This window comes from Heterodontus francisci, chromosome 3 (genome assembly GCF_036365525.1).
Source record: "Heterodontus francisci isolate sHetFra1 chromosome 3, sHetFra1.hap1, whole genome shotgun sequence".
Lineage (NCBI taxonomy): Eukaryota > Metazoa > Chordata > Chondrichthyes > Heterodontiformes > Heterodontidae > Heterodontus > Heterodontus francisci.
In genome coordinates, this window is record NC_090373.1 from 80,366,196 (window position 1) to 80,391,752 (window position 25,557).

General features: G+C 41.9%; 1 protein-coding gene across 2 annotated transcripts in view; it reads left to right on the forward strand.

Moving 5' to 3' along the window:
- otofa (otoferlin a) overlaps window positions 1–25,557 on the forward strand; it is a 479,852-nt gene that overhangs the window by 311,768 nt on the left and 142,527 nt on the right. Inside the window, exons 6-8 of one of the 2 annotated variants that reach the window (XM_068017769.1) lie at window positions 1,968–2,044; window positions 14,878–15,004; window positions 23,281–23,335. In XM_068017769.1, coding sequence (XP_067873870.1) covers window positions 1,968–2,044; window positions 14,878–15,004; window positions 23,281–23,335 — 259 coding nt within the window. Of the gene's footprint in view, window positions 1–1,967; window positions 2,045–14,877; window positions 15,005–23,280; window positions 23,336–25,557 lie in introns of those variants that run through there. The other variant, XM_068017778.1, reaches the window with a different exon arrangement.

Genomic DNA, 25,557 nt, shown 5'->3' on the forward strand with positions numbered 1-25,557 from the left:
CACCTCAATCAGGTCCCCCCTCAACCTCCGTCTTTCTAATGAAAATAATCCTAATCTACTCAACCTCTCTTCATAGCTAGCGCCCTCCATACCAGGCAACATCCTGGTGAACCTCCTCTGCACCCTCTCCAAAGCATCCACATCCTTTTGGTAATGTGGCGACCAGAACTGCACGCAGTATTCCAAATGTGGCCGAACCAAAGTCCTATGCAACTGTAACATGACCTGCCAACTCTTGTACTCAATACCCCGTCCGATGAAGGAAAGCATGCCGTATGCCTTCTTGACCACTCTATTGACCTGCGTTGCCACCTTCAGGGAACAATGGACCTGAACACCCAAATCTCTCTGTACATCAGTTTTCCCCAGGACTTTTCCATTTACTGTATAGTTCACTCTTGAATTGGATCTTCCAAAATGCATCACCTCGCATTTGCCCTGATTGAACTCCATCTGCCATTTCTCTGCCCAACTCTCCAGTCTCTCCAGCAGCACAGGTAGATAAGGTGGTTAGGAAGGCATATGGGATACTTGCCTTTATTAGCTGAGATGTAGAATATAAGAGCAGGGAGGTTATGATGGAGCTGTATAAAACACTAGTTTGGCCATAGCTGGAGTGCTGTGTACAGTTCTGGTCACAGTACTATAGGAAGGATGTGATTGGACTGGAGAGGGTGCAGAGGAGATTCACCAGGATGTTGCCTGGACTGGAGCATTTCAGCTATGAAGAGCGACTGGATAGGCTAGGGTTGTTTTCCTTGGAGCAGAAAAGGCTGAGGGGGGACATGATTGAGGTGTACAAAATTATGAGGGGCATTGAGAGGATAGATAGGAAGAAACTTTTTCCCTTAGCGGAGGTGTCAATAACTGGGGGGGCATAGATTTAAGGTAAGGGGCAGGAGGTTTAGAGGGGATTTCAGGAAATATTTTTTCACCCAGAGGGTGGTTGGAATCCGGAATGCAGTACCTGAAGAGGTGGTTGAGGCAGCAACCCTCACAACATTTAAGAAATATTTAGATGAGCACTTGAAACGCCATAGCATACAAGGCTACGGGCCAAGTACTGGAAAATGGGATTCAAATAGATAGATGCTTGATGGCCGACACAGACACAATGGGCCGAAAGGCCTGTTTCTGTGCTGTATAACTCTATGACTCTGTGTATTTGATGCTGTCGCTGAATAAAATGAATGTGTATGAAAATTGCTCACCCTGTTGTCCAGTCTTCACCTTTAAGAAGACACACAATAAAAAGTAAACATATGGAGACATAGTTTCTGCTTTGGGTGCAATTGCCAATTTAAACTGCACCAAAAATTGCACCCGTTTTGAAAAGTGTTTTCCCCCCCAAGTTTCAGCTGCAACTCGTTTGCATATTGCTAAATGGAAAATCTGCAATGATCCAGCACAATAGGGCAGCATTTAAAAATGTTATTTTTTAATTTTAGGTTTAAAAAATTAAAAAGTGGCAACTCGGTGAAGATTAATTAAAACAGCTGAAAATAGGTTTTATCATAAACATTGTTAATCACACTGAGGTACAGTCATCAGTTTCTTAGTAAACTAAAACAAAAATTACATTCAAAAGCTCTTAAAATTTACCGTTCCACCTAAAATAATCATCTTAATTGTTAAAGCCTCCCTGAAGACCTGCAAACAAACACAATTAGCAGAAACTCCCAATGCTGATGAACTCACCCTGGGTGCATGTCCAGTTTTGTAGGTGGGGTCTGCTTCCAGCATGATGTTTTTAAAACTAGCGCAAAATATCGCAGAAACTCAAGTTGCACTAAATGCAAATTGTGCTTAAAATTCAGCAATCTTTTCACCAACTTTGACCCAATTGCACTGCAAAAAAACAACGTAATCAAGCAGAAACTCCAGAAAAGGATGAATACATCAAAGCAATACAAGCCTGTTGAATATGAATACAATTTACATTATAACTGCTTGTTTTACAGAACAAGTGGCAAAGGAGTTTTCTCAGGAATGAAGCTGGGAAAGGCACGTCATGCTAAAGATGATCATAAGAAGGGTCATGGAGGTAAGGCCAACATAAATGTTAATTCCTCTTTCACACCAAATTTGTAAAATTCCATCGGACAATTCAGTCCAAACTTCGTTGTTTTAATAAAGGAGCTGAACTCTTAAGGAATACACTGCAGTAAATTGTTTACAAATCAGTAACAGTGATTAAAATAGTGACTCATATGAGGAAACATTGAGCAATATGAAACAGAACATGACAATGTAAAGCCAAAGCAAATAACTGTGAACCTTTTATATATGTGAACCTATTTGTTTAAGTTTTTTTTTTAGTCTAGCTATTACCATGTCCATAAGCAATGAACAATTTCTAGAAAGTATACTTTATTCATATAGCACCGCATAACATCCCAAAGTCCGTTGTACTGCTTGATATATATTCGTGAAGAATAAATTAAAGTAACTTTGCAGTGATGACATTAAAAAAAGAAAGTTTTTGTGAAGACATTGTGAAGCACCGACATTCATGTCAGTCAGCATACCTGGATCCCAAAGCTAACTAGTCTATGAGGTACTGGACAAAGTTAGTCTTTAGGAACATAAGAATTGCTTGACGAAGAAAGAAATCTAGTTTGTCTGCCACCAGCCTGGTAGTCACGTGATACAACAATAATAGTGTTGTTGACTAATCAAAGCAATGTACCCTAGGCAGTTAAAAGAAGCAAGAGAGGAAATAGCAGAAGGTCTGACCATCATTTTCCAGTCCTCATTGGATTGGAGAACTGCTAACTTTGTACCTCTGTTTAAAAAGGGAGCAGAGGATAGATCAGAAAATTACAGGCCAGTCACTCTAACGTCAGTAGTGGGTAAATTATTGGAAATCTATTCTAAGAGACAGGATAAACTGTCACTTAGAAAGGCATAGTTAATAAAGGATAGTCAGTATGGATTTGTAAAAGGAAGATCTTGTTTGACCGACTTGATCAAATTGTTTTGAAGAAGTAGTGCACTAGAGTGCTGACTTGGGTTGCATTAGTGTGCTATAGTGGAAGTTTGGTAACCGTGGAAGTTCGGTGAGGAGGGAGCGAGGAGCTCCATTCATTTCCTACCTGTCCTCAGAGTGAGGGGAGCCAAGAGCTTCCAAAGAGCACAGCTGACTGGTGAGTAAGTCCTGGTGGGTATTTTTCAAAGTGGATTGAATTGTAAGTCATTGTTTTAGCAAGACTTAATTGATTTTTTAATTATAATCTTCTATAGTTTTAAATTTAAAGGGTTTAGTCATGGCAGGAGAGCTTGAAGCCGTGGTTTGTTCCTCTTGCTGCATGTGGGAATCCGGGAACATTTCCAGTCCCCGGGACCAGCATGTGTGCAGGAAGTGTGTCCAGCTGCAGCTCCTGGAAGCTCGAGTTTCAGAGCTGGAACGGCGGCTGGAAACACTATGGAGCATCCGTGAGTCTGAGAGCATTGTGGATAGCACGTATGGAGAGGTGGTCACACCGCAGCTGAAGGGACTTGAGGAAGGAAGGGAATGGGTGACCACCAGGCAGTCCAAGAGAAACAGGCAGGTAGTTCAGGAGTCCCCTGGGGTCCCGCTTGCAAATCGGCATTCCATTTTGGAGGCTGATGAGGCTGGTTTCTCCAGGGAGTGCGGACAGAGCCAAGCTTCTGGCACCGCAAGCAGCCTGTCTGCACAGGAAGGGGGAAAGAGAGGAAGTGCAATAGTAATAGGGGATTCTATAGTCAGGGGAACAGATAGGCGCTACTGTGGCCATCAACGTAACTCCAGGATAGTGTGTTGCCTCCCTGGTGCCAGAGTCCGGGATGTCACTGAATGGCTGCAGGGCATCCTGAAGGGAGAGGGTGATAAGGCAGAGGTCATGGTACATGTTGGTACCAATGACATAGGTAGAAAGAGGGATGAGGTCTTGCATCAAGAATTCAGGGAGTTAGGCAGTAGACTAAAAAGTAGGACCTCTCGGGTTGTAATCTCTGGATTACACCCAGTGCCACGTGCTAGCGAGTATAGAAATAAGAGAATAGCACAGATGAATGCGTGGCTTAAGAGTTGGTGCAGGAGGGAGGGTTTTAGATTCCTGGACCACTGGGACCGTTTCTGGGGAAGGTGGGACCTGTACAAGCGGGACGGTCTACATCGGAACCAGAGGGGGACTAACATCCTTGCTGGCGGGTTTGCTAGTGCTGTTGGGAGGAGTTTAAACTAATTTGGCAGGGGGAGGGGACACAGACTCCTAGCAGAATAGGGGCACAGCTGAGCACAGGAAAGCAAACAAGTCAGAGGGAATACAGCGGAAGTAAGTTTCAAGGGAGTAAGACCAGGCTGGAAGGCCTCTACTTTAATGCCAGGAGTATTGCAGGTAAAACAGATGAGTTAAGGGCAATGATTGACACGTGGAATTGTGATATTGCAGCCATCACGGAGACATGGTTGAGGGAGGGGCAGGATTGGCAGCTCAATATCCCGGGATATAGAATCTTCAGGCGAGACAGAGGAGGGGGTAAAAGAGGAGGGGGCATTGCAATATTAGTTAAGGAGTTAGTTACTGCAGTAAGGAGAGATGATATCTTGGAGGGGGCATCAAATGAAGCTTTATGGGTAGAGTTTAGGAATAAAAAAGGGACAGCCACATTGCTAGGTGTTTATTATAGACCCCAAGATAGTCAGCAGGAAACTGAGGAACAAATATGTGCGTAATTTGCAGAGGTGTGTAAAAATAATAGGGTAATTATATTACGTGATTTCAACTTTCCCAACATTAATTGGGATAGTCATCGTGTTAAGAGCTTAGATGGAGTGGAGTTCTTAAAATGTATACAGGAGAACTTTTTAGCCCAATATGTAGAGGATCCAACAAGGGAGGGTGCAGTGCTGGACCTAATTCTGGGGAATGAAGTCGGACAGGTGGTTGATGTGTTGGTGGGGGTGCATTTTGGTGATAGTGACCATAACATGGTACAATTTAAGCTTGTTATGGAGAAAGAAATAGACAAGTTGCAAAAATAGGTTTTGGATTGGGGGAGAGCAAATTTTAGTAAAATAAGGCAGGATCTGGCCAAGATAGACTGGAAAGAGTTACTTGTTGGGAAATCTACAGAAGAGCAGTGGGGGGCATTCAAAAAGGAAATGGGGAGGGTACAGGCCCAACATGTTGCCTCCAGGGTAATAGGTAGGAACAACAAGCCCAGAGAACCATGGATGAACAGAAACATTCAGGGTATGATGAGAAGGAAAAGAGAGTCTTTTAGCAAATATAAGGAGAGCAAATCAATGGACGCATTAGTGGAATACAGAAAGTGCAGGATGGAGCTTAAGAAAGCAATTAGGAGAGCAAAGAGGGGATATGAGAAAGCTCTGGCTGGTAAAAGTAGGGAAAATCCCAAGATATTCTATAAGTATATCAATGGGAAGAGGATAACCAGGGAAAGAGTAGGACCCATTAGGGACCAAGTGGGAAATTTGTGGGTGCAGCCAGAGGACATTGGTAGGATGTTGAATGAATACTTCACATCTGTCTTCACCCAAGAGAATGAGGATATAGATATGGAACTTAGAGAGAGAGACTGTGAAGTTCTTAAGCAAATTGTCATAGGGAGTGACAAGGTATTGGAGGTTTTGGAAGGCTTAAAAGTGGACAAATCTCCAGGTCCGGATGATTTGTGTCCCAGGATGCTGTGGGAGACGAGGGTGGAGATTGCAGGGGCTCTGACCCTAATTTTTAATACCTCTCTGGCCACAGGGGAGGTGCCAGAGGACTAGAGAACAGCTAATGTGGTCCAACTATTTAAGAAAGGTTGTAGAGATAAGCCAGGGAACTACAGACCAGTGAGTCTCACGTCAGTGGTATGGAAACTATTGGAGAAAATTCTGAAGGAGCGAATCTATCTCCACTTGGAGAGGCAAAATTTGATTAGGAATAGTCAGCATGGCTTTGTCAGAGGGAGGTCATGCCTAACAAATTTGATTGAATTTTTTGAGCATGTGACCAGGTGTGCAGATGAGGGTAGTGCAGTTGATGTAGTTTACATGGATTTTAGCAAAGCCTTGACAAGGTCCCACATGGGAGACTTACCAAGAAAGCAAATGCACATGGGATACAAGGTAACTTGATAAGGTGGATTCAAAATGGGCTGTAGGAGACAGAGAGTGATGACAGATGGCTGTTTTAGTGACTTGAAGCCAGTGTCCAGTGGCGTACCACAGGGATCTGTGCTGGGTCCCCTATTGTTTGTCATTTATATAAACGACATAGATGACAATGTGGGGGGTAGGATCAGTAAGTTCGCGGATGACACAAAGATTGGTCGAGTGGTTAACAGTGAGGTGGAGTGTCTTAGGTTAAAGGAAGATATAGATGGGATGGTCTAATGGGCAGAAAAGTGGCAGATGGAATTTAACGCTGAAAAGTGTGAGGTGATACACTTTGGAAGGAGTAATGTGACACAGAAGTATTTGATGAATGGCCTGACACTGGGAAGTTCTGAGGAACAAAGGGACCTTGGCATGTTTGTCCATAGATCTCTGAAGGCAGAAGGGCAGGTTAATAGGGTGGTGAAAAAGGCACATGGGACACTTGCCTTTATCAATCGAGGCATAGATTACAAAAGCAGGGAGGTCATGTTGGAGTTGTACAGAACTTTGGTAAGGCCACAGCTGGAGTATTGTGTGCAATTCTGGTCGCCACATTACAGGAAGGATGTGATTGCATTGGAGGGGGTGCAGAGGCGATTCACCAGGATGTTGCCTGGGATGGAATATTTAAGCTATGAAGAGAGGTTGGATAGGCTTGGGTTGTTTTCACTGGAGCAAAGAAGACTGAGGGGTGACCTGATCAAGGTGTACAAGATTATGAGGGGCATGGACAGGGTGGATAGGGAGCAGCTGTTCCCCTTAGTTGAAGGGTCAGTTACGAGGGGTCACAAATTTAAGGTGAGGGCGGGAGGTTTAAGGGGGACTTGAGGAAGAACTTTTTTACCCAGAGGGTGGTGATGGTCTGGAATGCCCTGCCTGGGAGGGTGGTAGATGCAGGTTGCCTCACATCCTTTAAAAAGTACCTGGATGAGCACTTGGCACGTCATAACATTCAAGGCTATGGGCCAAGTGCTGGCAAATGGGATTAGGTAGACAGGTCAGGTGTTTTAATGCATTGGTGCAGACTCGATGGGCCGAAAGGCCTCTTCTGCACTGTATTATTCTTGATTCTGTGAAGTAACAAGGAAGATAGATGAGGGTAATGTAGTTGATGTGGTCTACATGGATTTGAGCAAGGCTTTTGACAAGGTCCCACATGGCAGACTGGTTAAAAAAATAAAATCCCATGGGATCCAGGGAAATGCAGCAAAGTGAATGCAAAATTGGCTCAGTGGCAGGAAACAAAGGGTAATTGTTGACGGGTGTTTTAGCGACTGGAGGGCTGTTTCCAGTGGCGTTCCACAGGGCTCAGTAGTGGGTCCCCTGCATTTTTGTGGTATATATTAACGATTTGGATGTAAATGTAGGGGGCATGATCAAGAGGTTTGCAGATGACACAAAGATTGGCCATGTGGTAGATAGCGAGGAGGATAGCTGTAGGGTGCCGGAAGATATTGATGGTCTGGTCAGATGGGCAGAAAAGTGGCAAGTGGAATTCAACTTGGAGAAGTGTGATGTGATGCATTTGGGGAGGTCAAACAAGGCAAAGGAATACACGGTTAATGGGAAAATACTGAGAAGTGTAGAAGAAGTGAGGGACCTTGGAGTGAATATGCACAGATCCCTGAAGGTAGCAGGACAGGTCAATAAGGTGGTTAAGGAGAGCGAGTACTCAACACCCAGGCATTGAACAGGGTCAGCACCCATTGGCATCTCAGGGTCAGAGGAGCAGGGGGCAAGGCTGCGAAGGACAATTAGGCAGCCATCTGAGGCAGGCAGAGGCTGGTAATGGGGACACGACTGTCAGATTTTGAGCCCAATCACAATGATGGGCAACACCTTTTACAGGAAGGGCAGAACCCAGGGCCTCAGGAGAGCACAGGAGAGGAAAGAAGGGCAGGAAAGCAACGGAGGCCAAACCCTCAACAGAGGATCAACCGCCGAAGAAAGACCTACCTAGAGGTGACCAAGAAACAGTGCTGCAGGAAACTATGACTCTCCAGGCAGATGGTCACAGACATCCGTGCACTTGTCGCCGAAGCCCTCGTACCTCGCAGCACTGGTCACCATGCCCTACCAGTTGCCGTCAAAGTCACTGCGGCCTTGAACTTTTTCACTTCTGGCTCCTTCCAAGGATCGGCTACAGACCTTAGTGGCATCTCAAAAATGGTTGCACACCACTGCATCTCACTGGTCACTGATGCCCTCTTTACCAAAGCTGGACAGCACACTCAATTAACGCCTCGTAGGGACATAGGGCATTAGATTCAGCCTTCATCGCTAGATTCCCCCAGGTGCAGAACATTATCAATTCGACCCATATGGCCAGTCACTGGCCAGTGAGATCCATCAACAGGAAGGACTTCCACTCTCTCAACTTCCAACTGGGCTGCGACCATCGCAAGAGCTTCCTCCATGGGTGTGCTCGCTTTCCTGGCAGCTGCCATGACTCCTTTGTCCTCCGCAACTTCCTGCCACCCTCTGGGAAGAGAATCTCCCTCCTCTCCCTCACAGCCTCCAGCATTAGATCCAGGTTGGCATCAGTGGTCTGCCCTGCTCCAGGTGCCAGGTCTCTGGCTTCCCTGTGACATCTCGCTTCCCTCTGGTGCAGTGGAAGGCTTTGGCACAAACTGCAGATTTCTCCCTCAGGACAACCAGCAGCCTCAGTGATGGCTGCCATGGGAGTCTAAATGAGTCCCATATTTCATCTACCCACTCCTCCACCCCCCTCTGGCTCTAAATGGACAGAAAACCCGTCTCCATATCAATTGAGGGCTCACCCCTGAGAAAATTTGAACTTCAATCAGTTACCCACTGGAGGTGGATTTCTGACCCCAAAACAGACCCGGATCCTGTTTTACGCCTCCATGGTGAATATTCAGCTCATGACATTAAAAATTAATGAAAACACATTTTCTAATCAACTTAATGCCTTTGTATTCAATGTCTGAATAAACCCAATATTAGCTTTTGATTGAAAAAGCATTTCATGCCTTTTTAAAGAGGATCATAGAAATACTGAGTTGATATGACTGATGTACTGTAATCCACACTTTGGAAACCAGTCAATAGGAAGTTTTCCGATAAAAAGACTCTGGATGAAATTTTAGCTCATTCAAAATCCACAGTTAAATCGGGCACTCTGAATTTCTTCAGCCAGAACTTTGCTCTGTTTTAATTTTAAATTTGATCCAACCCTCATCTGTTCACATTCCTTCAGTGAACTTGTTTTGCATTGTCTTCAAAGTTAAAAGAATAATAAAGTCATGGCAAAACTTAAGTGTTTTTTTTTAGAGATACAGCATGGAAACAGGCCCTTCGGCCCATCGAGTCTGTGCCAACCGTCAACCACCCATTTATACTAATCCTACATTAATCCCATTACCCTCTCACATCCCTACCTTCCCTCAATTCCCCTACCACCTACCTATACTAGGGGCAATTTATAATGGCCAATTTACCTATCAACCTGCAAGTCTTTGGCTTACTATCATGAAAATGTGCTGTGTCAAATGATTTTTTTAATCCGCCAATTGGAAGTCTGAATATAAAACTGGTGGAGATGAACCACTCAAACCTTGCAAGCTTCGAACTCTGCCTGCTAACTGTGAGCACCAAGGCATATTCCCTACTGCAGACTGTAGTGTTCAGTGATTTAATTGATCTGTGTTTGATTGTGCTAGTCTGTTCACCGATTAATATTCACTGTGCTTAAAGACTTAAGTCTGCGGGTGTAGCTACTGCGTTGTTTAGGAGAAAGTTCCAGAAAGAACAGATGGAGGCTCCCTTGAAGGAATTCAGCTGCATTGCTGCCTTGCAAAAGCCGAAGAACCACCAAAGGAAAGTCGCACAACCACTGAATTCAGCCTGAAGCCATACGCATCACCAACCTCCACAGACTGTATATTCCTTTTATTTCTCTGAACTATAATTCGACCAATCTATCCTTCCCCACTCTGCAACCTATTTGTGTGTGTGAAAGTTGGAGCATGTTTTATTATTTTACTTAGATCAGTTTAAGTGCAATAAAACTAACCTCTTTCTCTGTTAAACGTGAGAAGACTTGTCCAATTGGTTCTTTTTATTATCATACCCCGTAAACAGTTAAACACTCACTGAATTGGCAAGTATATCAATTTAAAAAAAGAAATAAACCTGGTGTGGTCAAACAAGGAGAGGGAAAAGAGGGAGCCCTCCAACCCCTCGTCACTTGATCGTAACAGTGACCAAAGCACAAGAAATTCAATGGGTCATACAATAAAAAGGACGTGCTAGCCTATTTCAGTTAGCAAGACAAGATAAGCCAGTGTGCATGAATTCTAAGGCAAAGTCTTTTTGACTACACCTAGAAAGACAAGAAAAAGATTACATATTATCCTTGACTAAACATCTGTGGCTGTGCTGACTTATTTAATTCAATTCTAGTTTTGTGTTGCACTTCATTTCCTGTCAAATTACTGCATCCATCATTGTGTAAGCCATGAAATAGATTTTAACTATTATAACTAGAGTGTCAGCCCAAATCTAGTCACATCCATCATCAGTGCCAGCAATGAGAGTAGTCTCATCTATTTGGTCCCCCACATCCCTCCCACCCCCACCCCTACTTAATCTTAGCAAAATAATCACTTCCATTCTCCTTTAGTGTCAGTTAATCTTGCCTCTTCATCCAAGACCACACAATGTCAGTGATATTAATGGTTTTCCTCCTCAGCTAGCTGCAGGTCTAAATAATTGTTATCTTTTAACTTTCACCTCATCCCTCATCCACAACATTGATTACCTGATTTTTAAAAAAGAAATAGTGTGGTGAGAAGAGGGTGAAAATGAAAATAAAACATTGCCAGTGAAGCTCATGAAAGGAATATATGTGTGCACAGGAAAAGGGACTTGATCAATAAAACAATCAAAAATGAAAGAAGAAATAAAAGAGGAAACAAGTTAAATGAACTGTGGTGAAATAAGCTATTTAAAAGAATTTTAGTAAAGCATACCTGTCTCTGTTATCTATGCTGTCAAGATAATAACCAGGTTGACACCTCTCTACTGAGTCCCTTCTTTGTAACTCTATACTTGACCATTTATTGTCATTCTTTTCACTCCTCACCATCCCCAATCCTCCCCCCCCCCCCCCCCCCCCCACCCCACCACTTAAATGCAGCTGACTCCAATATTGGGTATATTTTAGTTCAATTGCACATTGTCCATCCCACAACCCTCCTTGTTTGGTGTTTCTTTCAGTGCTCTTTTTGACATCTGTGACTCTGCTCACATTTGATTTCCTGGATTTTACTGACATCAGGACAGTACCTACAGTGCTTGACTAGATTGTCTTTTTTTTATTTCACAGGATGTGGGCATCGCTGGCAAGGCCAGAATTTATTGCCCATCCCTAATTGCCCTTGCGAAGGTAGTGGTGAGCTGCCTTCTTGAATCGCTGCAGTCCATGTGGTGTAAGTACACCAACAGTGCTGTTAGGAAGGGAGTTCCAGGATTTTGACCCAGTGACAGTGAAGGAACGGCGATATAGTTCCAAATCAGGACGGTGTATGGCTTGGAGGGGAATTTGCAGGTAGTGGTGTTCCCATGTATCTGCTGCCCTTATCCTTCTCGGTGGTAGAGGTCACAGGTTTGGAAGATGCTGTCGAAGGAGCCTTGGTGAGTTGCTGCAGTGCATCTTGTAGATGGTACACACTGCTGCCACTGTGCGCCGGCAGTTGATTAATTCAGCTGTTGTGATTCTGTTCTGCCATGCAATCTCGTCAAATTTAAGGTAACCTCTTCCAGTCCACAGTGCCCATCCCCCACCTACTGGTGTTATGTACAGACCTTCTGGATAACTGCATAACTGCAGTGCTGGATTCTCAGCTTTACTCTACTGCTATATTCAATCCTGGGCAGAAATCTCTTGAGCCAAATCTCATTTCTCTGCTGACTTCTGAACTTTACTGTGACCACCACTTTTTACTGAGACTATATTCTCTGCTGATCTGCCTCTGTTCCACTACCTGGCCTATTTCTGTGGGACCAGTTTCTGGGCCTCCTCTGGGCCTTTTCACTCTACACTGAGCTAGCTCTGATCCACTCTTGCTGGTCCCATCTTGCTCTGGATGCTGCTGCCACAATATTGAATGCTTTCTGCTTTGCTGCTATACACATACTTCTCATGACCTTGTCCTTCAGAACTCTGAAATTAGCTGTCACTGGACTGGTTTGGACTGCCTCCTGAAGGTCTTGCTGCTGCTCCTGATCTTGTGTGATCCTTACCACCCTATAGCTATTCCTCCAATCAGCTCCCTCATTTGCACTGACCTTATGGATTATCCATTCACCCAGCCCTAGTTCCCTGGACTTGACTGCTCTGGTCCCTGGGTTTCACCGGGCATCACTCCTTTGATGGTCCACTGGATGCAGTTAAGTGTACTGCTAACACTTGAGGCTACTACACACCTCCATTGAGCATCAGGATCACCCTTTGCTGGCTCATGGTCAATTCTTTTTTCCCCTTCAGCCCATTGCTTCCGCAAGACAGCATTCAGTTGCACCTCAGTTGATCCTCCACCCCTGAATGGCTTCTGGATCCTGCCTCATTCTTTGGTTTGTGGGCACTCCAAACTGGCTCCCCTTGTCCACAACTCAACCTCATTTGACATTAACTTTGGACTCTTTCCTAACATCTCCTCGCTGTTTTATGTTTATATTTATTAAGTAACATTGCTCACTCAATCTGTATGTCTATGTAAATCAAAATCCCTTTTTGTCCATTTGTGTGTTCATTTTGACTGGCACTGCAGACTAGATGTAGGAGAGGAAGAGGTATGGGGAAGAAAAAGGAATGATTTCATTTGTCGGTTACGGGCATTGTTACGGCCACGTGAGAAAGAGGTTTAGGGGTCCCTTTCAGCCTTCATCTGGTCTTACCATAACAAGGTTTAATTTTAAACACCATGTTTTTAGCTCCCCCTTGGTGAATCCTTGTTCACTGCTTTCCAATTATAAGGCAAAGAAACCAGCACAAACTGGTTTTCTTAGATTTAAAGAAGAAAAGTTGAAACTTATCAAACTTAAACTCTAATTCGGTTAACACCTATGGATACACGACGCACTCACGCTAGCATGCATGTGCAATACACACATGCAAATAGAGACAGAAAGGAGCGGAAGAAAAAATAAAGTGAAAAGTTTGAGGCAATATCTGAAATGTTTTTGTTACAATTCTTGAAGCTCACTGTAGAGTCTTTGATTGTAGGTAGTTCTTCCTGCTCGTTGGGGCCTTCTTAAACCTTGTTCACTGTAGGAGACATTTCTCTCTTGGGGTTCATGTGTCTTATGTGGATTTAGAGACTTGTGAGAAAGAGAGGGGAGCAGACAGGAGAGAGATCTTCTCAGTCCAGGAGCAAACAGTCTTTATGAGTTCAAACTCTCTGTGGCTAGTTCAAAAGAAAATCCTGGAATGGCCAGTTAATCATGTGACCAGCTGGTCTAACCAGTCCTGGCCCTTGGAGATTGTATCCTCCTTAGCAGGCCCTGGAATGCGTTTCCTCACCTTTGATGTCTGTTAGTTTGTAAAATTTTTTTCCAGTCACGGCTGATCTGTTTAACAAGTTATTTCCTTGCTCCAACTACAGTTAAAAATCAATGTTCATGACAAAATTGATGTGCCTCATTCTTGGCAGGTGGGGGCCTAGCATGACAGCATGTAAAAATTAAATAGTTTTCAGAGAAAAATGGGCTTGCTCTAAAATGTTACAGTTCAAACAGGAGAGAAGAGCAAAACGAAGTAAATGCACTAACCCCGAGGTCACTGTTCTAAATGATCAAGTATTTTTAAATCCTGAACTGAGATTGTGATCAGCATCTTGAAAAGGTGATGCTCCAGATGTTGCTGTAGCAGGGCACCTAACAGCATCTGCTGTTAGTTAGACTTGCCCTTGCACATTTGGGTTTTTAAATGTTTTGTGTGGCAAGTTGCTGTAAGTGTGAGCTGATAACTGCACAGTGAGGTAAACACAGCATCTGGGACCTGAGTGAACAGGGCAAGCAACTGAGAAGCTCCTTAACCAATCAGTTTGAAGGGTTGTGAAATAAACAGCACAAGCACTGGAAAGGAAGTGTGAATTAGACTGGGTGAATTCAATGTCAAATCAGGTACAGAAAGAAAAATAAAAAGAGTGAAAGAAAGACTGAATTAAAAGAGAAAAAAGGGAAAAGTAAAATAAAATTTTAGATTTTACATTTTTAAAATCACCAACAATTAATACCTGAAGGAATGAAATGTCACACGTGTAATAGTTAATTTTCAGTGCCAGAGAGATTTATTGGTAGTAGTTATCACCTCATTAGAAGGGTACTTATATTTGAAATGACAAGACGTAACTTTCTGTGGCAAGTTAGTTTGTATCAACCGTACAAATACAACATTTCAATGATGAGGCTGACAGCGAAATGCTGTTTTTGCAAAGCTAACAGCAAAATGGCACAAACTGGACAACAACTTTGATATTGGAATTTAACCACTCATCTGCTCCTGGCCTGAAATTGCTGTACCATTTACCTACAGTTGACAGAGTGCCGTAAGCGTTACCGTTACTTTGACAGCAAAATCTGACCCAATATATTTGAATGTTGGTTTTTGAAGGAAAATATAATTTTGTAGAATACTCTTGATTGGAAAAACAAATGCAGGGCAATGTGAGGAGCTCTGAATCCGTTTTATTAAACAGAAATTGCTTTGATTTTTCCAGATGAACCTGCTGTTCTGGAAACAGAAGACCTGGACAGAAAAGCCATGCGGCTTGGTGGGGGCTTGGACCCTGACACCATCTCACTGGCGTCAGTCACTGCAGTCACCACCAATGTCTCAAACAAGAGGTAATTGCTCACAGTGACTAAACTATATACCTTTGTGTCAGATTAGAGATTAATTTAGAGTTGTATTTGCTCCAATAATCATTTGCTCATACCACTCCATTAACTAAGACAGTGGGCAATGTAGCTACAATCTTCAATCTGCCAGTAAAACAACTGCTGCTTGCAAGTCCCAGCCTGTTGTAAGACTCTTAAACAGAGGTCTCACTTCCCTCTAAGGTCCTAACCCCGTAATAGGTATCAATGACACAAAACAAACTTTGGATACAATTTCCATTTTGTGTGGAAAACCTTTATTAACCCACTAAGAAATAGTATATACATACCATGCCATTTGCTTACTTAGACCTGCATACAGGAACTCGTTCCCGGTGTGGTCAGTCCGCTGAACGAATTCGTCAGCATGACTTCCTGTGACTGACCAAGTCACACATCCTAGCTGCAGAAACAATCTCCTTACAGGCTATGGCTTTATACCCCTTTCTGACTCTGGTGCCTTGACATATAAGGTAATGTCTTGAATTGGGTCATCCAATTGGGTTTCAGTGCCTTATCAGTCCAAGCATGGCTATGCAAGACCACCTAAATGTGGTTATTTCCTGCTCTCAGCAGCGGGGGGGGGGGGGGGGGGGGGGCAGAGGTCTTAGATGCATACCAGCAATGAATGTGATATCTGTATCTTGATAAGGCAGGAAGAAAACCATTCACACATATTCCAAGAGGCCATTGTCTAGGAGTTTGAGAGTTGCTGTAGACAGAGTGTCTGATGTTGTACTAGTCCGGGCCACCATTTTAATGACATGTCCTGACACGTCTGTGTGTGTGTGTGTGTGACCCCCAGTGATGATGTCTTCGGTCAGAACTCTTCGCCCATTGTCCAAATTACCGCCATGTTCCTCCCACCCGTGAGCTCCACACACTGGTCAACACCACAACTAGTTACATTTTACTTATAAACAGAAATACAAGAGATATTAAAATGGCTTAAACTGTGGCATTGTGCCACAGAAAACTTCATCCTGTGCAGGTGGCCGATCGATTCTCATGAAATATAGGGGCTGACATTTGACCTCCTTAGTGCTAATGCAGAACTGGTGTGTGTTATGAGGCCCTGTGGCATCTGTTGTGCACCATACTACAAAATGTGATCCGCAAGTATCAGTGGTGCCTATTGTGCACTAGGGTCATTCATAAAATGCAAATTACGCCATGGTCCCAAAATCCAATCATAAGCACCTGAAAAGCATTCTAGCCAGTTACTGCCCACTTGAAATAAATGCTGCATGGGAGCATCGACTCATCCCTTTTTCTGGAACACAATATACTTAGAGCATCTTTATCCCAACTGCTATCACCTCATTGCCACAGAACTGTTGTTGTGCACAGTCTGCAACGGAGCTATCTCTCTTGGCTTCTCACTCTATTTGCAGGTTCTGAAAGGAGAGGAGATTGATCAAAGGAGGATGCAAGGCAACCTGTATGTGCAGGCCAAGACAATCATGCTTGAATATGCCAATGTAACCTGAACATAGACAAAGTAGGGCCAGTTTTCTTGGTCCCCTCTGCCTGGGCATTCGACAGGCAGAGTCCCATCGAATTTGATGAGCCAGACCATGAAACATAACCTGGTTGCATTCCAGGTGCAGTTGGGGAAACAGGCAAACACAGAATTGCAGTTACAGGCTTTGCTGCGATGCCCTCTAGTCTGAAGAGGCATAAGACCCATTCAAAGCTTCTTGCGTTTCCTCTGGGCTGCAACCACAGAAAATCGAACATAAAAACATAAGAACTAGGAGCAGGAGTAGGCAATTCAGCCCCTCGAGCCTGCTCTGCCATTCAATACGATCATGGCTGATCTCATCTCGGCCTCAACTCCACTTTCCTGCCCATTCTCCATAACCCTTCAATCCTTTACTAATTAAAAATCTGTCTATCTCCTCCTTAAGTTTACTAAATGCCCCGGCATCCACCGCACTCTGGGGTAGTGAATTCCACAGACTCAGGACCCTTTGAGAGAAGTAATTTCTCCTCATCTCTGTTTTAAATCTGCTACCCCTTATCCTAAAACTATGACCTCTTGTTCTAGATTGCCGCACAAGAGGAAACATCCTGTTTACGTCTACTTTGTCAATCCCCTTAGTCATCTTATATACCTCAATTAGATCTCCTCTCATTCTTCTAAACTCTAGAGAGTAAAGGTCTAAACTGCTCAATCTCTCTTCATAAGACAAACCCCTCATCTCTGGAATCAATCCAGTGAACCTCCTCTGAACTGCCTCCATTGCAACTACATCCCTTCACAAGTAAGGGGACCAAAACTGTACGCAATACTCCAGGTGCGGTCTCACTAATGCCTTGTACAGTTGCAGCAACACTTCCCTACTTTTATACTCCATTCCTTTAGCAATAAATGCCAAAATTCCATTTGCCTTCCTTATTACCTGCTGCACCTACATACTATTTTTCTGCGATTCATGCATGAGGACACCGAGATCCCTCTGCGCCGAAGCACTCTGAAGTTTCTCTCCATTTGGATAATAATTTGCCTTTCTATTCTTCCGACCAAAATGGATAACCTCACACTTATCCACGTTAAACTCCACCTGCCAAATTTTGGCCCATTCACCTAACCTATCCATATCCATTTGTAAATTTCTTATTTCTTTATTGCAACTTACTATCCCACCTATTTAGTGTCATCTGCAAATTTGACTATAGTACTTTCTATCCCTGCATCCAAGTCATTAATACAGATTGTAAATAGTTGGGGCCCGAGGACCGAACCCTGTGGCACCCCAGTAGCTACTTCCTGCCAACCAGAAAAGGACCCATTTATTCCAACTCTCTGTTTTCTGTTGGTTAGCCAATCCTCTATCCAAGCTATTAAATTACCTCTAACCCCATGTGATCTCATCTTATGTATTAACCTTTTGTGCGGCACCTTATCAAATGCCCTCTGGAAGTTCAGATATACTACATCTACAGGATCCCCATTATCCACTTGTTACATCTTCGAAGAATTCTAGCAAATTAGTCAAGCACGATTTACCTTCATAAAACCATGCTGACTGATGGATTGGTTTTTGACTTTCTAAATGTCCTGTAATTACTTCCTTAATAATGGATTCTAACAATTTCCCAACAACAGATGTTAAACTAACTGGTCTATAGTTTCCTACTTTCTGCCTCCTCCTTTTTTGAATAAGGGCATTATATTAGCATTTTTCCAATCCACTGGAACCTTTCCCACATCCAGGGAATTTTGGAATATTATAACCAATGGATCCACTATCTCTGCTGTCACTTCCTTTCAGACCCTAGGATGTAAGCCATCAGGCCCTGAAGACCCTGCCTTCAATCCCAATAGTTTGCTCAGTATTTTTTCCCTAGTGATGATGATTGTTCTAAGTTCCTCCCTTCCTATAACCTCTGCATTACCTGTTACTATTGGGATGGTACTAGTGTCCTCCACTGTGAAAACTGAGGCAAAATACTGATTTAGTGTCTCTGCCATTTCTGTGTTCGCTTCTATTAACTCCCCAGTCTCATCCTCCAAGGGACTAACATTCACTTTAGCTACTCTCTTCCCTTTTATATACTTACAGAAGCTTTTGCTATCTGTTTTTATATTTTGCGTGAGTTTTCTTTCATGATTTACTTTTGCTGTTTTCATTACTTTTTTAGTAACCTTTTGTTGATCTTTAAAAGTTTCCCAATCTTCCAGCCTGCCACTGGCCTTTGCAATATGGTATGCCTTAGTTTTTGTGTTTATGTTACCCTTAACTTCCTTGCTTAGCCATGGATGTTTTTTCCCCCTTTTACAATCTTACAATTGAGGCTGGAGGGCAGGGAATGCTGACTCCTTGTTCACTTCCATTCCATTCAAGACGCACAGGCCCTGTTCCACCACTTGGACGAAGCCCAAGGAATCTCCGGGCAAAGTAAAGTAGGCAGGTTCTGAACACTATGGGTCTCCATTCACTTTTCCTGACATTTGTGCCCAAAGAATAGGTGTTCCCAGGACAAAGTTAAGAAAAGTCAGCCCCTATGATTCCACAATGCGTCGGTATCAAACTTTTGGTGTTCTCTCTAGCCAGAGAAAAAGAATTTCCAGGACAGGGTCAGCTTTATCAGTAGCTGTGAAAGTAACTGCTGCGATGAACACTTATGCTAGTGGAGCCTTATGAGCAACAGCAAGGGACATTACCCCCAGCATCCAATCTGCAGTGCAGAGTTACATCATACAAATCGCAGATGCCTTTTTTGTCTGGGAGCTGACTTCATAATTACCTCATGGAAAACAGGCAGCAACACAAGAGAACCTTATTTCCCATTGTCATGGCCATAGAGGCCTCAATTCCCAGAGCCACCCCCTTCACAATCAGAAATGATTTCCAGTCTACAAGTATGTAGCTAATCTATAATCAGATACAGAATCATATAAGTTGATGTTTGGTTCCTGACAGTTGTCATGATTATTCATTTTAAATCACTCCATGGATAGCTGATGGGGACCATGATTCCTTATCTCATTAAAGTTCCAAAGATCAAGACCTGAAGAGTTATAAAGAGGTGCTTGCACCTGTGTTAGGTTTTGGTGGTGCAGACCATCAGCATGCTAAAACACATTCAGATGATCGAACCAATGAAGGGGATTGGTACATTATAGATTGGCCAAGGTATTCAAAGACATTGTTGTCTGCTGCACCTTACACAAGTTGACATGGCCAGGGTGCAGGCAGGAGTAACCAGAGGCAGAGATTACTCTGCTGAAGAAACTTAAATAAATCTGCACAACCAGCCAATTGCTCAACAAGGGTCTTAAGCCAGGCTCCAACAAACGACATTCTTTCTTAAGTGCCCAAAACATTCAATGCACATATACCCATATGCTAACAGAATAATCTTCGTGCAATAGGATCTCCATAGTTGCTTCATTGAATGGAACAATTTTAAATCATACCTGTGCTAGAAACATTTTTCTACACTTCAGTAGCAGAACAGCAGCCTTATAAGAATTGTTGGTGCTAGGTAACCCATTGCATGACCCCAGTGTACTCCCAGAAAGTGTTGGGTATATTACAATGGGCCAGATTTTGTTGCAGCAGGGTATCTAACACCATCTGTCATTAGTTAAATTGCCTTTGCAACCTTCAGCTAAAAACATTTTTGCCCACTAAGTTGTTGATAATGTTGCAGTTAAAGAAACAGGGCATCTGGGACTTGAGTGAACAGAGCTACCAACAATCAGATTGAAATATTGTGAAATAAACAGTGGAAGAATGGAGAAGGAAGTGAAAATTAAAGTGGGTGAATTCAATGTCAAATCAGGCACAGAAAGAGAAATAAAGAGGTGGAAAGAATGATTGTATTAAGAGAGAGACAAAGGGACAGAAAGGAAGAAATAGTAAAATTTTAAATTGGACAATTTTAAAATCTCCAAAACATTTAATACTTGAAGGAATGAAATTCCACACTTGTGATAATTAATGTTCACTGCCAGAGAGGTTGATTGGCAGTAATTTACAATTATCATAGTGTTAAAAGGGTACTTACACTACTAATATCAAAACTTAACATTCTGTGGTGAGTTTAGTTAATACCTACTGTGCAAATACTGCAACTTCATGATATTCAACACACAGTGAGGCAGCCAGCAAATTGCCATTTTTGAGCAGCTAACAGCAGAATGGCACACTTTGGACAGCAACTTTTGACTATTGACATTTAACTGTGCTTCTGCTCCTCATCTGAAGTTGCTATATTATTTAATCATAAGTAACAGTGTGCGCCATTAGCCTCACAGCTATTTTGAAAGCAAAATTTGGCCCCATCAATGAGCTGCCCACATTATAGTGCAAGATCAGCTCAGATGCACCTGGACCCTATTGCCAGTTCCATTAGGTCCTCCTCAGTTAAAAGCAGTGGCCTGCCAATACTAAGACATTGCAAACCAGAGGATGCAGATTCAGGTATGTCAACATTAGATGGAGCACTGCAGTATCTTGCTGGAGTAAAAATTGGCATCATTCAACTTAGAGGCAAAAAGAACTGCAAATGCTGGAAATCTGAAATTTAAAAAAGAACAGAATTTTAGGTTTGTCAACATCTGAAAAGAGAAAGGGCAGATTAACATTCACATTAACATTCAGCAGATCCTAGGTTGAAAACAAACTGAGAAACTAGCAAGTCCCTTTTTAGCGTTGATCAAATCAAAGTGGGAGGGATGCCAACAGATAAAAGTTAGGAGTCATATACAATCGTTATCATCACAAAGAAACAATGAATGAGTTTAACAGCCTGTGGACAGATCTTTTAAAAATGCTGGGAAGAGGCATTGAAGTACTAGATAATCCACAAATATCATTTCAGTCTGCCATTAAAAATGCATGAGCAAGACAAAGTGATCTTAAAACAAAATCAGCTAAATCAAGCAGTGAAAGGGCATTAAAAGACTAAAGGGATTGAAAACAGCTCAACTAACCTGTGAACATATATTAAAAATGCAAAAAGAAGGTAATAAAAGCTCTGAAAATGAAAGGGACTGAAGGGGAAAATGAATGAGAGAAGCAGACAGGAATTGGAAACATTACTAAGGCCTGAAGTTGATCATGTCCGTGTTCTCTCCAAAGGGTGGATTTAAGATTGGACATATTCCTGGAAGTTTTATCATCTAAACTCTATGACTCTATGATTCTATGACCTTCCACCTCCAAATGCCCCAACCCCACCAGTCAAACAGCATTTTTGTCCATCTCAAATATTTTTATAACTAATATATGAAAAATGTTCCAAAAAAATGAAAGTAGTACTATTTTAATTCAATTATTTTAATGTCTCTATGATTTTTCTCCTGAGTATCTCGCAGAAATGTCCAGGAGTCTTGTAATTCCTAGAGATTTGAGGATACTCCTGGAGGGTTGGCAAAACCTAGTGCAGCTTAATTAAAGCAGTGTGGAAGACAAACAAGTCAGAGTAGGAATGGGAGAAGGTGCTGAAGTAGCAAGCCTCAGGGAAGTTAGGATTATGCTTCAAAACAGAACATAAACAGTCAGCAGCAGGGTAACTTAATTTGTGTTTGGTCTTCCCTCTGTAAAGAAGATCACACCGTGAACAAAGATGTGGTATATTAATTGGGGGATGTATGTGTAAGTTGCTTTCTTACATGGAATCTTAATGGAAAGATTTTTTGGAGCTTTGGACAATGGTATTGGAAGAGGCTTATGGGGTGGTACTGTATCTGGTACATTTGCATGGAAAAGTGCATGCGGAAGAACAACTAGAAGTGGCAGTAATGAAGAGTAAACAAGGGTATTTCAGAAGGAGTTAGTCCTTAGAAAGTAGAGAGAGAAGGAAAGGGAAGGATCATGTTCGGGATGGTGAGAATGGTAGAAGGTGATCTGACAGATGTGGAGGCTAGTAGGATAGAAGATGAAGATAAAAGGGATGCTGTCACTGTTGTGGGAGTAAGTGAGAAAATAAAAATGGAAGCCATGGAAATGGGGCAGATGTGATCAAGGAGCCTATTCTATATAGGTAAGAGAATATCTCAAGGGAAGAGGACATTTCAGAATTGTGGTAGAGAATGTAGAGTCTTCACAGCGGATATCATGGAAATGAAGAAACCGAGAGTAAGGGGTGAAGTCTTTTCAAGAGGGGGGTGGGAAAAATATAATCTAAGCTGTTTAGTGTTTATAGATTTCTGTGGAAAGCCTACAGAGAGAAGTCCAGGAAGAGGAGGGAAGATTTATAGATGGGCCACATAAAGGTGAAGAACGGTGGAAATGGAAAGCTTTGTCAATAAAATACCTAGATTAGATTAGCATAAAAGCAGGAAACAACATCAACACAGTCGTGAATATAATAGAGAAAGACCTTGATGAGAAGATCTGAATCAGATTGGGCCAAGGAATGTTTAATATATTCTATAAAATGATAGACATACCTGGAGCCCATGTGACCTTTTATCTAGTAAAAGAGTGTGGAGTTAAGAGAAGTGGTTAAGGGTAAGAAGAAACACAGTTAAACAGAGGAGAGTTGTGGAACATCCCATCCATTACAGGCAATTCCACATGTTGATCAGCAGTGGGATGGCTTCATTGAAACAATTCATGTCCCAGCTTCCTATCAAAGAAATGTTATAGAGTACAAAAGAAGAAATAGTTGCTCCCATTTGAACTTGTAGAGAACTAATGTGAATTTTACTGAAAAGTGCACCAATGGATGTTATTATTCCCCATCTCATTTTGAAGATTCAGTTGTTTTGTACTTATTCACAGGTCAAAGCCTGACATCAAAATGGAACCCAGCGCAGGCAGACCTCAGGATTATCAAGTAAGTTACAGTGGATTTATTTACAAGCTCAAAACATTGAACTGATTGTGACTGGTTGGAAGGTATGTGAAGATGAATTTCCTTGACTTAAACTCGAGAAAATAGATGAGTTAAACTCATTCTATCATAAATGAACTTTCTGCAGGAAACTCAAACTAGCCCAATCCAATCGACCCTCTGGGAGTATTTGGAATTCATTCTGAAAAGTGTTATTGCGCAGCATATGTTTCAGATTATTAGATAATTGCTCATGTTAATGTGTTCAATACCTTTGTTATTTTTAGGTTATGTAGTTAGGTCCACTCATTATCAAATGTGGTATCATCTGAATTTATCTATCTATCAATCATACCAAAATATTTTTCCTTATTTCAGCAATAAGCAATGACTTGTACTTACTCATTTTTAATTTGGTGTATAGAATCCTACTTCCATATTTCAGAACCAATTCCAGCTTTTCCCAGAGGGTAAAGTTGAGCTGGGATGTGGGTCTCCTACTGAAAGAACAATTATGGTAGAATGAGATAAGTAACTCAGCTCTTCCACCAAAGCCCATCACAAGCTTGCTTAAACACTTCACCCTACTTACTGAATTGATGAAACTCACGCAATTAGCCTATTGACTGAAAAGGTAGGTGGCCTTTTAATCAAACCTGTGACTAGTTCATTGGGAAACTAATGCCCTCATCACTGGCTTACTCCAATTTACTCATCATTTTTCAGCATCCCTCAGATTTGAGGGTTATGGATTTCACTAATTGTCATCAGCCATTCCTGTCCATTCACCAAAGGAGAGAATAGTTATCGGATTATAGCTTTAGTTGTCATTTTCTGTCTGTTCTTTTTTGCCATGTGGTCACATGACTTTGCACAACTTTGCTTAGTTGTAGGACAGAGGAAACCTTGAATGTTACTAATGCCAAATGTCCCAGACAGTGAGTACAGCTACAGCAATGCAAGATGCAAGGGTATTTTTAGTTCTCTTCATCCTTGGAACAAAACATTCTGGTATCCCAAAGCACTGCTTCTGTTAGTCTGGCCAACAGTTGGTACAATTCATCATACTTAAAGCTGACAGATTCAAATTTACAGATGATAAAATAGGGAGAGCTATGGAAGCCAAGGCAACTGATAAATGTAAAATATTGCACATTGGATAAAATAATCTGCAACAAAAATACAAAATAAATTATATAATATTGGTGAATTGAGACTCACAAATTTATTTGGGAGTGATGGTTTAGACATTATAGTGCAGCCATTAAAAACAATCATAACATTTTAAGATAAATAACCTGAATGGTGAAATAGTTTTCTTTTCAATCTCAGGATATGGGTGTCACTAGCAAGGCAGCATTTATTTCTCCATCTGTAGCTGCATTAAAAAATATTGATGCCTTTCTTCTCGAGCCAGCTATGCTGTCCAGTGAACTGGTTAAACCATATTTATACTACCATATTTAGTTCTGGTTGCTATGTTATAAAGGAGGTGTACAAGTAATGATGAAGAGAAGAGAATGGAGAATGATTCTAAATGGTAATGGGAGGGGTTGAGCATTCAGGAAATGTGATATAAAAAAAATCGGTTCCACAGCTCAGTTAGAAGATAGCTGAGGAGGGACCTAATTAAATTGCGTACAAATGTAAAATATGTTAAAAAAAAGATCAAGTAAATCAACAGTATTAATTTACAATAAGGCAGACTTGTAGACCAGAGATCATAAATATACATCAGTAAAAAGGAAATATATCATAAAAAAATACTCCCTTTGTGAAAGTGAAAGCAGCTGGATGCTAGACTGGGACCTTATCTCATGAGGGGTAATACAGTACAGCCCAGTAAGAGGTACCAGAGGTAGGCTCTTCAGTGCGGTCTGAATTATTATCTATGGTCTTATATATCAGATAATCCTGGGACATGTAAACTTTTGATAATGTTTAATGGAAAACTTTGTTAGCAGATGAATGTTTTAGCTCAAATTCTTGTTTAACTTGATATTAATGCCATATATCAGTAACGGCAAATGTCAGTTAAATTCATCTTTAAAAATTTACATTCTCAATGTTTTTCTGTGTCACAGGAACCTATTAAAGGCCATCATTCTCCCAAGTTATCAACAAAGTTGAACCAACTGTGTAATATTTATTTTGTATTTAATTAGAATAAAAAACATCAAATCTGTTTTGGAAATGTTTATAGACAATTCATGGTTAAAGCAAGT